General features: G+C 39.5%; 1 protein-coding gene across 1 annotated transcript in view; it reads left to right on the forward strand.

The window, feature by feature from the left end:
* Window positions 1-13,576, forward strand: part of TOP1 (DNA topoisomerase I) — a 98,749-nt gene that overhangs the window by 81,307 nt on the left and 3,866 nt on the right. The window contains exons 14-18 of the mRNA XM_063101068.1: window positions 6,858-7,001; window positions 7,798-7,983; window positions 9,384-9,452; window positions 10,052-10,166; window positions 11,327-11,454. Coding sequence (XP_062957138.1) covers window positions 6,858-7,001; window positions 7,798-7,983; window positions 9,384-9,452; window positions 10,052-10,166; window positions 11,327-11,454 — 642 coding nt within the window. The remainder of the gene's footprint in view (window positions 1-6,857; window positions 7,002-7,797; window positions 7,984-9,383; window positions 9,453-10,051; window positions 10,167-11,326; window positions 11,455-13,576) is intronic.

Consider the following 13,576-nt stretch of genomic DNA (forward strand, 5'->3'; position numbering starts at 1 on the left):
TTACCAGAATATTTCATTTTTATTCTAACTCATAATCTGTCTTTTCTCCAATAAAGAATGTGTTTTTACCATTGGTAGACTGTGGTTTCACTATGCTTGTATCTAGGTATAGACATATTTTTATAGATACTTAGACTAGACTTTCAATCAGAGGACTAAATGTATTTTTATTTTAGAAAATCCCCAGCCGCTGTATCAGCCACGGCTTACAGATTATTTCTTCTATTTCTTCTTTTAGAGTCCTGTTAGATGAATGTTGGGGCTCCTCAATCTACACACCATCTATTTAAACTATGTTTTCATATTCTTTATCTTTTTAGGTCTGTTCTTCATTTTGAATGAGTTCTGTAGGACTCACTTCCAATTCACTATTCTCTTTTTATTGATTGATTGATTGTAGCTTTAATAACACTTTTTTCCTGCTGTTTGAACAAGGAGTCCTGCATTTTCATTTTGCACTGGTTCTCCCAAATTATGTAGCTGGTCCTGTCTTTTTTTGTTGTTTTTATTGAATCATAATTGATTATACATATTGTTGGGGTTCAACGTTGACACATGTTGATCAAATCAATATTACTTGCATATACATTGTTGCAAATCACACTTATTCTTTATGCCCATTGTCCAGTTTCTCCCCATTCCCCTCTCCTTCCCCCTCTAATTACCCTAGATTTCTTCTCTCCTTCTGAAAGATTAGTGGTTACTCTGTTGATTTGTTGCCTACACGATCTGTCCAATGCTGACAGGTGTGTTCAGGTCCCCCATTATTATTGTAGAGCAGATGCTTCTTTCATTCTGGAATGGGCTTTGTGGAGAGAGACATCCTCTTCTTTTCTTTGGTCTCTGCTGGTGACTGTCCTTGTGTCAATGCACTCCAGTGGCTGGTGGATATCTGCGTGGTGGATGAGGCATGTAGCCACTTTAGCGGCAGCTGTGGTTACTGTGCTGGCTGTGGTGGGCCACGCACATGGAGGTGATGTTTTTGGCATGCTCCTTGGTGCTGGTGGTGTGCCTGGTTGTGGGGTGGGGGGGTCCAGTCCTTAGCTCCATGCCACAGGTCCCTGGGCAGTCCCTGAGGTGCTGGCAGTGTGCCTGGGCCGGAAATAATTTTTTGTCCTTTGCTTACTTCTAAAATGGGGGAACTTCCTGTGGGAAACAGTACTTGAGCTGTGTTGTTGAGCTAAATTTCTGCTTTGCTGCTGATTCCCTAGGGAAGGCTTTTTGTGCAGCTCAGGTTTTAATGGTTGACTTTAAGGATATTTCTGGCTCTCCAGAGACTTGGTGCACCTGGGTTGTGTAGAAACTCTGATCTAGGTCTGAGTCTTTTCATCAAACTGCACCCCATGGAATTCTATATTTCTGACCAGTCTGCTCTGAGTAGTGCTTCGCTGATTGGGGTGCTGGTCAGCTGTCCTTGCTGTGAGCATGTTCCCCAGGTGGGCCTGTCTCCCCCACTGCCCATGTTCTAAACACTTCCCATGGGATGGGCCATGCGCCAGTCCCTTGAGATGACTCACCAGCCTCTCAGTTGTCCTTTTCTTCAGTTATTGTGGCTCCTTGCTCTTGTGTGGGTCCACAGGAACCCTATTAGTGGTCTTGCTGGTTTGGGGACCACCAAGGCCCTCTTCTCCCATGCCACGTCCAAGCAACTTCATCTGAAGGGCACAGCTGCAGCTTTTGCCAGCTCCTGCTTCGTGTGCTCAGCAGCTCTAGCCTTGAAGTGGCCATGGCACGGAACGGTCGGAGTGGTTTTTTCTTTCTCTCATCATGGCTTCTTCTGCCTTCATGTACTCCATAGGTCTCTCCTCCTCTTCCCCTGAGCTCTAGCGGCCCCAGCATGGCTGTTGTTGCTTTTTTTTAGTTGTAGATTGGTTGATTTGTGGGAGAGAGTGACACTGGGGACTGTCTATTCTGCCATCTTGACCAGAAGCCTCTAATTCTCTTTTTTGTTATATCCTGCCTGAAGTTTATCCTATGTATAATTTATTTCAATGGTTACTTTTCATTTTCAGAATTTCTAATTTTATTTCATATCTTTCTTATTTTATTTAATTTATTTTGTAATTTCTTGTCCTTTTCAGTTGGTTTAATTTTTTTTATCTGTATGTATACTAAATATACTTATTTGAAAGCCTTTGTAAGATTATTTTATAAAATGTTGCCTGAAGTGAATTCATGTGCTAATTATTTTGTTGGCAATTTCTCTGAGCCATTTTCTTGGTTTCTTTTGAAATTTCTGTTTGTAAACCCTTTTTAGTAGGAGGTGGTTTTTGTGTATGTATCATTCCTGTTTCTTTTCCTCTTTCTTCTCCACTTCTCTCCAGATAATATTATTGAACTATTGTACCCTGTCTCTGCTCTATCAAGAAATGTAGCACAAGTATGATGTGAGTTACAGGTTTTCAACAATTTAAAAAACTTAAGCGTTTAAAAGTAAAAAAAAAAAAAAGGACAGATGTGTAGGACAGATGAAGTGTGTCCCTTTGATATACCCTTTTCTTCTCCCCATTCTGGAAACTCAGATTGGCCTACCTGCAGTCATAGCTATTGTTACACTACCTTCAGCCTCAAAGGTCATTGAAAAGGTCAGGACTTTTGAGAGCTACAGTAACACATGCTCCAGGTGCTGAAAGGTTGTTCTGAGCTTATTTATTCATGTCTTTCTTTGCTCATCCTGGTGGTTCTGCTTTTCCTCCCAGGATTTCCATTATACAGATGACTTCTTGCAAGTGTTTCTATTCCCTTTTTCTCCCACCCTGTGCCTGCTGCCCTGAAATATCATTGGAATGACAGTCAGCCTTCTGGAACCTATAATTTAAACCAAGGAAGCTCTCTGATCACAATTAACCAAGAGCTTCTGATCCCAGATAACCTAGGAGTTTACATAAGGGCAGCTTAGACGTATCTACTGCCAAGTTTGGAAGCATTTACCTGTTCTCATAACCTGGAAAAATAGCCCTTAGTAAAAGTAAGGTTCTTCAAACTAACTTTGACTTATGAATAGAAGTTATCATCGTGAATTTTCTTTTAAATGAAGTAAAACAAACATCACATTGTATTTAATTCTATTAAAATATTCTCAGTGGCAATTACACACTTCTGCCTTTTCTGTCTTTAGAACCTATAATTCTATGGGGTTACAAAGATGTACGTAGCTACAGTCTTTTAAATGTAACAACCTGGGGGTTAAAGGCTACATGTGAAGGAAATATCTTTATAAAACTTATCGTCTTGGAAAGCTCTGATTTTGGTGAGTTTTATTAGAAAGAGAAGACAAGACATATGTTTTTTTTTTTTTTTTTTTTTAATTATATGCTGAGCCTGGCTTTTTAGTATAAAATTCAAAAAGTTTTAAATCAATTTATTGAAGACCATCATCGATATGAGAGCTAAAACATTAAAGCTTCCAGATTCTGTCATGGTGGAATATCTTTATGACCTTGGAGAAGATTTCTTAGGACACAAAAAGCATTAACAGTAAAAGAAACAATAAAATGGACTTCATTAAAATTAAAAACTTATGTTCAATAAAAGAAACCATTAAGAAAATAAATATACAAGTTACAGACTGGGAAAAAATATTTACACAGAGGACTTATATCCAGAATATACAAAGAATTCCTATAACTCCATAATAAAAAGACAAACATCCCCATAAAGAAAAGCAAAAGGCTTGACTGTGTACTTTACAAAAGAAGATATAGGAATAGCCAATAAATAAGCTTGTGCGAGAGTGCTCAACATTACTAATTATAAGTAGAATAAAGATTTAATAAACCACAATGAGATACTCGTTACAGTTATAGGTATTTTTACCTCAAGTGAAATGGAACCGTATGTTTACAAAAAGACTTAAACAAGAATGTTCATAGCAGTGCGGTATTCATAAGAGGTCAAAACTGAAAAATCCCAGGAAAATAAACACATTATGGTATAGTTGTATACTGTATGTACTGGCAGTTAAAAGGAGTGAACTTGCTACATGCAACAACATGGATGAATCTTAAGAACACATTGAAAAGCCATACACAAAAGTCTATACTGTATGATTCCATTTACATAAACATCCTACAGCAGCAAAACTAATCTATGATGATAGAAATCAGAGTAAGGGATCAATGGTTGCTTAGTGGGAGACTGACTGGGAAGGGACATGAGAGAACATTCTGGAATGACAGAAATGTTCTCTATTGTGATGGAGTATACAAGGGTACTTCAAAAAGTTTGTGGAAAAATAGAATTAAAAGATAATATGAATCTTTCCATGAACTTTTTGAAGACCCTTCGTATGTTACCTGGGTTGTGAACTGTCATACTTGATCAAATTGTACACTTATAAATCTGTATATCTATATAACATAAAATCTTGAAATTAGAAAAAGTTTATTCAGAATGAAAGGTGAACAGTTTAATTGGGGTTTTGAAAAAAAGACAAGTATTAGAAGAAAATAAAGTCAACAAATCAATAATAAAAAAACAAATATATTTTAAAATGGACATGTATAGAAAGCTGGTTGGGTTTTACCTTTAAACATGGTATAAATATATAGGGCCAGTTTGTTGTGTCTTTTATTTAAATGATACATGTGTGGGGTTCAGAATGGCACTCACCCTTTGGTGCTCTACACAATGGCAAACACATTGGGATCACCAGTCAACGGAGAAGAGCCACTTAGAATATTGGCAAATATTATCTTCCCCAATACAGATCCTTGAGAAATGATTAGAGAACAGTGTCTAGCTTGCCTCCTTACCTCCCACTCTGTATTCCTGAATCCAGATCCCATCCCCATTTACCCACTCTGCTGAATGGATAAGCAGCTATGTTAGAGAGAAACTATTGTGGGCCTACTAGTTTAAAAAGTCACCCAGTGAATGTCATATGTAACCAATCAAATTAGGTTTTTATCCATTACTGAGGGGTGACTGAGTAGGGAAAGAGGAGAGGAGGCCAAAGGCAGCTCCCTATAGTGGATACATTGTTTTACTGAGATGGCTTTAGTGATACCTTGCCTACAAGACCTGGATAGATATTTACTAGTAGTAGGAGAAAGCTTGTTCAAGTGCAGTGTTACTCTGTGGACTCTGTTCAGGGGCACTGAAAGCAGGGACAAGCATGCTTCTTAGACAGTCCAGCCTCTCCTGCTAGACCTAGACAGGGTGGCTTCTGCCCTTACCCCCCCATCCAGTGTCCTTATTTGAGAGAATCCTGGATCTTTGTTCCAAGAACCCAACTATCCTGTGAAGAAAAGTTGCTCTAGTGGTATCCTGTATGAATTACTGTTGGGCTTTTCTAAACCTTGTACCCTGACTCCTACCATACATTGCAGTGGCATGACTAAGGAACTCAGCAAATCTGACCCTAGGGGACTTTGAGACAGGCTTTGGTAGGCTTATGTGCATTGGAATGATGGGAAAGAGGCCACCCCTGAGCTGGATACTATACTGTTGAAGATGAGCCTTTCACGTCCAATGTTTCCTATGTGTGTGTATGTAGGAACTATTGTCATGGAGATTTATTACTGACTTGTACACGAGGACAGCTTGTATCACACCTTTTTTCATTCACCCTCTTAAATGTCAAGATGTACGTAGAAAAATCAGTGATAAATTTTCTGCTCCCCAGGAAATAAGACATAAATATTTCTTCTGCATCACCAACTCCTAAATCACCCACCCACGATAGCAGGTAGTTATTGAATCTCTTGTTTTGTAGCAAAATAAGTACATAGAACTAGTACACACAGCTAGTGGGAGGGTGCTGGTGACTCCTAGCATACTGTGTACACTTTAATTTCTGAGCATTGGTTAGGATCTGAAGTGGAGTGTACACTCAGATTGGTTACCTTGGACCATAATCCTTACACCTCAAGGATCACGTGTCCATGTCATAGGCAGAAACCAGGCATGTGTGGGAAGAAATCAATATCCCCCCTCCTTTGTTGTGGGTGTGGAATTAAGAGCAGAGATTCTTAGTTTCTTAAATTCCTTTTTTTGTGTTTATGCCACATAGTCTGTTTTGTACCTTGTCAAATCCCCTACATCTTCGGGATTTCTTGGTTCCCCACCCCCCTTTCCTTATCTTTCTCACTTGACATTATTATTAACCCTTGCTTGTAAATCTATTTCCATTCAACATAGTAGCAAAAATCTTCCTCCTTTACTGTTTAGATTCAGTCTTTTCACACCCATTTTAATAACCGTTTAATAGCTTTAGAATCAGTTTTTAAATCTTCCACCAAAAGCTCTAATGTTTAGGGAAAAATGTCTTCCCAGAAACATTGTTTTCCTCAATATAATCAAGTAACATTTTTAATGCAGAAGTTAGAAAATGGTGAATAATTATGGCTGTTCCTGGAAGTCATTGTGTTTCTTTGTAATTACATGTTGTAGTCTTTGGTTCTGCTACTTTGACAGCTCCATCAAACTGAAAGGTTGTCTTTTAAATATAATGGAATTCAGTCCTAGCAGAAAACTGCTATTGGGTCACAAACTTGGCAGCAAGGCTGGGATGCTGATGTGGGAATGGGGGTGTTTATACCCTTTGTGTTGACAGAAGTCAGTTTTGGGGATATGCCATGTGGGCTTTTTCCAAGAACATAAACATTTTACAGAATGAAAGCCAGAAGCTTTCTTAGGGATTATACAGGAGCCAGTTGTGCTTGACAGTGAAATGTGACAATGTATGTTCTCATCAGGTTAAATGCCCCCAAATTTGTCTTCAGTACTATTCTTTTTCAGCCTTGCTTAAGCTCAAATTCCTGCTCTTTGTTTCAGAGCTCTGAACTTTGTTATTCAAAGTCTGTCTTTACTATACCATCCCTAAGCAGTCCATCTTTGGGGTTGGGTCTCTTCAGGGTGAGAAAGACTGGCAGAAATATGAGACTGCTCGGCGGTTGAAGAAGTGTGTGGACAAGATCCGGAACCAGTATCGAGAAGACTGGAAGTCCAAAGAGATGAAAGTCCGGCAGAGAGCTGTAGCCCTGTACTTCATCGATAAGGTGATTGTCTTCCTGCCGGCATTGGCTAGTGTTTAGCTTAACAAAGGTATAGGGAGTTTCTGCTCTGCCCCAGGCCCTGTGCCTAGCACTGGAGAGGTATCCATAGTGTGTCTGATGCTGTTTGAATATAGTCTGCCTAATAGAAGGATTTGCATGAATCTGAATGTGTAAAATATACTGTAACATTTTCAAACTTTTTGATTGTGACCCACAATAAAAACTTTTTACATCACAACCCAAAATGTATATAAATATATTTGTGTTTGTGTGTAACTGAATCAAAAGTTTCACAAAACAATGCTTACCCTACTATGAGCATGAATTCTGATACTTCTTATTCTATTTCATTTTTTTTTTTTTTAGAAAAAAGATGATTATAACCCATAAAATTGGTTAAACAAACCATTAATGTATCGCAACTACAGTTGTGATCGCTAGAGATGTTTCTCAGTATTCTTATAAAGAAAAAGGTTTTATGTTTTTTCCCAATTTTGCACTGCTTATATTTTAGCACAAATTCCAAATTGTTGCAAATTAAGCAAAATTGAGATACTAGCTTTTTGAATCTGATTGCCCGGAGTAGAAACACTATATTTGCTGCCTTGTTTTTTTTTAAAAAAATAAAAACACTGCAGAATCCAGAGTTTCTAGGCCTTGTAGACTCATGCTCTGTCTACAAAGAGTATTGGGAGACTTCTGGTTTTGGTTTCCTAGACATGCTATGAGGTTCACAGCTCTTCATCCATGCTCATTTTTTTTGTTTTTTTTTGTTTTTCTCTCTCTCTTCCCTGGGCAGCTTGCTCTGAGAGCAGGCAATGAGAAGGAGGAAGGAGAAACAGCAGACACTGTGGGCTGCTGCTCACTTCGTGTGGAGCACATCAACCTGCACCCAGAGTTGGATGGTCAGGAATATGTGGTAGAGTTTGACTTCCTTGGAAAGGACTCAATCAGATACTATAACAAGGTCCCTGTTGAGAAACGAGTAAGTTAATGTAGCCTATGCTCCCTGGCCTGTTTTTTCATTCACTCAACAAGTATTTGAGTGCTTTTCATGTGCTCTGCACTTTGCTGGGCACTAGCAACAATGACTTGAAGTGGAGGGGAGTTATTGTTTGATGTCCTGTGTACCTCCTCTTAATCCCTGTCCCCCACCTAGTGCTACCTTCCTGGGAATGAGGGGCCATCACCTGTAGCAGTATTCAACAGGGTATGCTCTGTTGGCTCTCACAGCAAACTCAGTATAAGATTGAACCCACCACGTTGTTTTGATGATTTAACTACATCTCAGTACCCCCTGGTCATGTTGCACGTTCATCACACTGCATCTTTGCTCAGCCTCTCCCCAGCTTTGAGTGAAAGGGTAAATCTTTAGTACCCAGATCTCTGAGCCCATCACTGAAGAGTGCTGTAGCTCCACAGTCCCAACCTAACCTTTCCAAAGTATTGGGCTAGGACCAGAGACCTACAGAGTGCAGGACCCTAGTAACCCAGCCCGTCAGCAGTCCGATGTTTAATCAGTAATAAGGCTTTGCTGGCTGTGGAAAAGCTGCAGATTAACGGAGACTAAAGAGTCCTGACAATTAAATGTAGTATCTGACCTTAGGCTGGATTCTATACTGGGGAGATAAAGAACATCATTAGATCAACTGACAAAATTGGAATATAGACAGTAGATTAGATAACAGCATATATCAGTGTAAATTTATGAAGCTGATAAGTACTGTGTGGGAATATCTCTATATCTCTGTTCTTAGAAAGTACACACTGAAATGTTTAGGGCTAAAGGGCCATAATATATGTAAGTACTCACAAATGGCTCAGAACAATTACGTGTATACATACGTAAATATACACGAGAGTGAGTGGATATGTGCACTGCACAAATGATAAATGGAGTAAAATGTTAACGGTGAATCTGGGTAAAGGATGTTCAGCAAGTATTTGAGCGCTTTTAATGTGCTCTGCACTTTGCTGGGCTCTAGTAACAATGACTTGAAATTGAGGAGGTCCTGCACTCTGTAATCTCTGGTTCTAGCCCAGTACTTTGGAAAGATTAGGTTGGGACTATGGAGCTGCAGCACTCTCTTCAGCGATGGGCTCAGAGATCTGGGGACTAAAAGGTTACCTTTTCACTCAAAGCTGGGGAGAAGCTGAGCAAAGATGCAGTGTGATGAACACGCAACATGACCGAGGATACTGAGATGTGGCTAAATCATCAAAACGTGGTGGGTTTGATCCTACACTGGGTTTACTATGAGAGCCAACAGAGCACAGTTCCTTGTGCCTTATTTATCTTTTTGCAAGTTTTTGTAAGTTGGAAATTATTTCTATTAGTAAAGGTTTTAAAAAGAGTAATAATTAGGCTTCATTTATTTCTTTTAGGTTTTTAAGAACCTACAATTATTTATGGAGAACAAGCAGCCTGAGGATGATCTTTTTGACAGACTCAATGTGAGTGGACAAAGTGCACTGGGTTGAAAGGGGTCCCAGCCAGAGATTCACAAGCTCCTAAAGGAGAGGGTTGCTTGCGGGGGCGGGGGGCAGTTGTGACTGGGTCTCCCTTTAGCCCAGTCTGTCTTATGTATCTTATATACTCTTCCTCCCTTAGGGCACATAGTAAATTATGGCTGCAAGCAGACACCCTTCTGCTACAGAGTGACTGCCAAAGCCCTGAGGCAGGGGGAACATGAACCCTGTCTTTTTTCCTCCCCTTGCTCCTCCAGAACCTTCCCTTGGCTGGATGCCCAGCCACCGCTGCTCGAGACCCAAGACCTGTCCCCAACATCTTATCAGGGAATATCTGAATAGAGAAGGAAAAATTTGCTTTATTGGCCTGCTTAAGATTGAAGTACTTCATAGCAAGGCATCATGTAGCCCCCATATTCCAGAATTCTTTTCCCTCTTTTTCTAACTTCCCACTTGCAGCAATATACTTTGACAAGATTGTGACTGCATTGGCTTAAACAACTCCTCGGACTTGCCAGAAGGGGCAGGGTGGTATGGCTTTTACTTGAATTCCAGCAACCTCTCTGTTGCTTTGTTTCCTCCAGACTGGTATTCTAAATAAGCATCTTCAGGATCTCATGGAGGGCTTAACAGCCAAGGTTTTCCGTACATACAATGCCTCCATCACGCTACAGCAGCAGCTAAAAGAACTCACAGCCCGTAAGTATTCCTTGGCCAGATAAGGCCCATAATCCTAGTGGTGCTGTCCAGTATCCTTGCTTAGCTAAGTCCTAGATCAGCTCCACTCTTTCTCCATGATTGTGACTGGACACTTTTTTCCTCCAGACCTCTAGTAGAGAGCTAAGGCTTAGTTGTAGAAACATAGGATCAGTGCTGTTTTCCTCAGTCCTACCCCAACTTCTAGATTAATTTCATGGAATGCTGACAAGAACTTTCCATCTGCTCTGAAAATGCTTGCATTTTGTATTTTGCATATATGTTATTTAAAAGCTCACAGGGTGAAGACATAGTGCTGTAATGTTCTCTTAAATTGGAGAGTAAAGTTGTCATGGTTACCAGAAAAATATAGGAGGAAATCCTTTTCCTGTGGTTTCTTTTTTTCTCTCCCGATAAGAGTAGGTAATATTCTAAAAGCTCGCTACAGAAGGTACCAAGATCCAAAGTCTTTTTTTTCATGGAGCCCAGTCACTACTGAGTTCCCACTATCCTCTAAATATGTCAAGTGGCCTTAAAATATGAGCCAGAAAAGCCATGGGTATGTTGAGGGTTAGTATTTTAAAGTGGGATAAAAAAAAATGCTACACAATACAAGTAAAAAAACTTTACGTGGATGATATTTTTATATGTGTGTATATACACACACACACACACATTTTTTTAAAATAATTTTTTCTTTTTAAATAATATATTGCCTTGTGGCTTAAAAACATAGAACTTAAGGTCCCTTTGTCTTACCTTACTCTATAGACTTTTTCTGTTCCAATTCCACATTTTCCTCAGGCTACATTTGGTGGGGAGGTGGGGAGGTAGGGAATGAAGCAAGCAGATGAAGAGTCCCTGGCCAAACTACCCAGGTAAAAAGAACAGTTTAATTTTCATTATAATATTACTGAGACCCTGAATTCCTCTTGTGATGGGAATTTACCCAGGTTAAGCTTAATAGAAACTTTCCGCTGTCATTTTCTTATGATCTGACTCTCAAATTTTGCCCTCGTACCTCAGAGGAAACTTGAATTGATCATTTGATCAACTGGAGATAAGGGCCAGTAAAATGATGGGAATGAAGCCCTGGGGAAGACACATCCTGTATGCAGTCTTGGTATACTAACTGACCCTCTTACTATCATGTTTCTTTACAGCGGATGAGAACATCCCAGCAAAGATCCTTTCTTATAACCGTGCCAATCGAGCTGTTGCAATTCTTTGTAACCATCAGAGGGCACCACCAAAAACTTTTGAGAAATCTATGATGAACTTGCAATCTAAGGTACCTTGGATTTGGATGGTGGGGTAGCAAAATGAAGGGAACCATTCCTGCTGTGGGCAGATCATCTGAAAATGGAAGGCTGTTACAATCCAGCCTTTTGGGCTGGCATATCAGCAGACCAGTTCTGGGTCTGTTCTGGAAGAAAGGTCCATGCTAAAGATAAACAAATGGCAATTCAATAGTAGTTATACCTCATGAAGATATTGAACATCAGGGTACTCAACATTCAGGAAGTCTTTATTCTATGGACAGAAGTTTAATACACACACACACACACATTTACTTACTGTTTTGAAAAGCTAACTTTGATGTATCTTCTAATTGCTAATTACTGTCCTTATCATACATGAGGAAAATAGTCTTCACAATTCCTTGCCATAACTCAGAAATACCACTAAATTAGATTCCAAATTAGATTATTTCAAATTGAAAAGATGATGAAACAATGATATTTAAGTTCCCTCTAATCCTAGCACAACTATTTTTATTTTTACACATTCTACATGAATCATATTTTTATATAATTCATCAAACATCTATTGAGTACTGGCTACGTGCCAGACAGAGTTGCTGCCCTACAGGGAAAGACTGGCTTGCAAACAACTAGACGCTTTCCTCTTCCATGTGCCTCTCCTCCCTCTGACTGCTTGGTACTGAGGTTTTAAGCCACAAGGCACTGACATTTAATGAGGAGCATTTCTGTGTTAGCAGTGGCTACATAACTAATCCATTCTAATTTGCTAACCCACAGTGAGAGTTTAGATATTTCACTATAGAACAGATACATACATAGGGTTACAAATGAGACCAATTATATTGAAATGTGGTTATCAAAATATATTTTAAAGTCTGTGATATAGTAATAGATGGGCCTCCTTATTAAATTAAGATCTTGAGGTGGTTCTATAAACTCCTGTAAGTTTCAACACAGTAATGAATATAAATGATACTGCAAAATTTCTGCAATTATTGTAATATGATATGAAAATCTATGTAACATTTTTGGTGAGGAAGTCATGGGTTCTACTGACATTACTATGGTTTGTTGCCTACATTCATAATTGAAAAAGAAATACTAAATTTTAACTACAGGTTAATGAAATTATAGACATAATTTTTTTCCATCCAAGTTCATAGAATTCTACACTTGGACAACTGGACTTTAAAAACTACTACTGTGGAATGAAACTACACATACATTTTCAGGCCCAGAGTTTTTCCTTCTGTTGAGATTTCCTCAAGATAAATATCCAGGAGTAGTACATCTGGGTCAAAAGACACACACAACATGTAGATTATGCTACAGATGCCATCTGGCTTCTGGCTTTCCTTAAAGGTATGTACATGTCCACAGTGAAGGCAAATACATTCATAGACCTCTCAAATCCTTGGACCATTGGTTGGCAAGCAAAGAACCCTACAGACTGCCCATTCTAGCAGCTCCCATTTGCTGACATTGTTAAATGTTGGTTATCTGGTATTGTTTACTCTCTTCATGTTATCATTCCAAGCCAGAAATAAGAGCGTGAATGTTCAGGTGCTGTTTACCTAATTCAAGAGAGCCCTCCCTGGAGTATGAGGAGGTCTTTTGTTGCTCTCACTCTGGAACCACTGTTTAGGCAGCCCAGGCTGCCTGCCAAACGAGCCCTCCAAGCCCAGGAACCCTCTCCTATGTGCCCACAAAACAAACACACGCCCCTGTTTGCCAAGTGAATCAATGGAGTCTTTGATGCTTTGAGAGAATTTGACATAGCCTGCCAATTTAGCATTCACAGAAACGGTTAAAAGATTGTGGTTTGCTGTGTTTCTAGCCTAAGAAGAATCTGGCTAGTGGTGTCTGTGATGCTTTTGTGTATAAAATCAGTTCCCTCAGTTTGCCTTTGGACAACAAAGATATTGGAAGTAAGCCATTCATAGTAAAACATATTTAATGATTCTCTTACAATGGTGGCCTCTGTTTCCAATCTTGGGCTGTGTGTGTATATCTAACAAACAATTCTAGGCTCAGTGAGCAGCAGCCCAGTGTGTGTGAATCAAGCATGTGTTTACTCTGTGGAGGTTCTCTTGACCTCGCAGATCAGCAAGGTGATCGCAGATATGGGGTTCTTCTGTGCCCAGCAGT

The sequence above is a fragment of the Cynocephalus volans genome, chromosome 1 (assembly GCF_027409185.1).
Source record: "Cynocephalus volans isolate mCynVol1 chromosome 1, mCynVol1.pri, whole genome shotgun sequence".
NCBI classification, from domain to species: domain Eukaryota; kingdom Metazoa; phylum Chordata; class Mammalia; order Dermoptera; family Cynocephalidae; genus Cynocephalus; species Cynocephalus volans.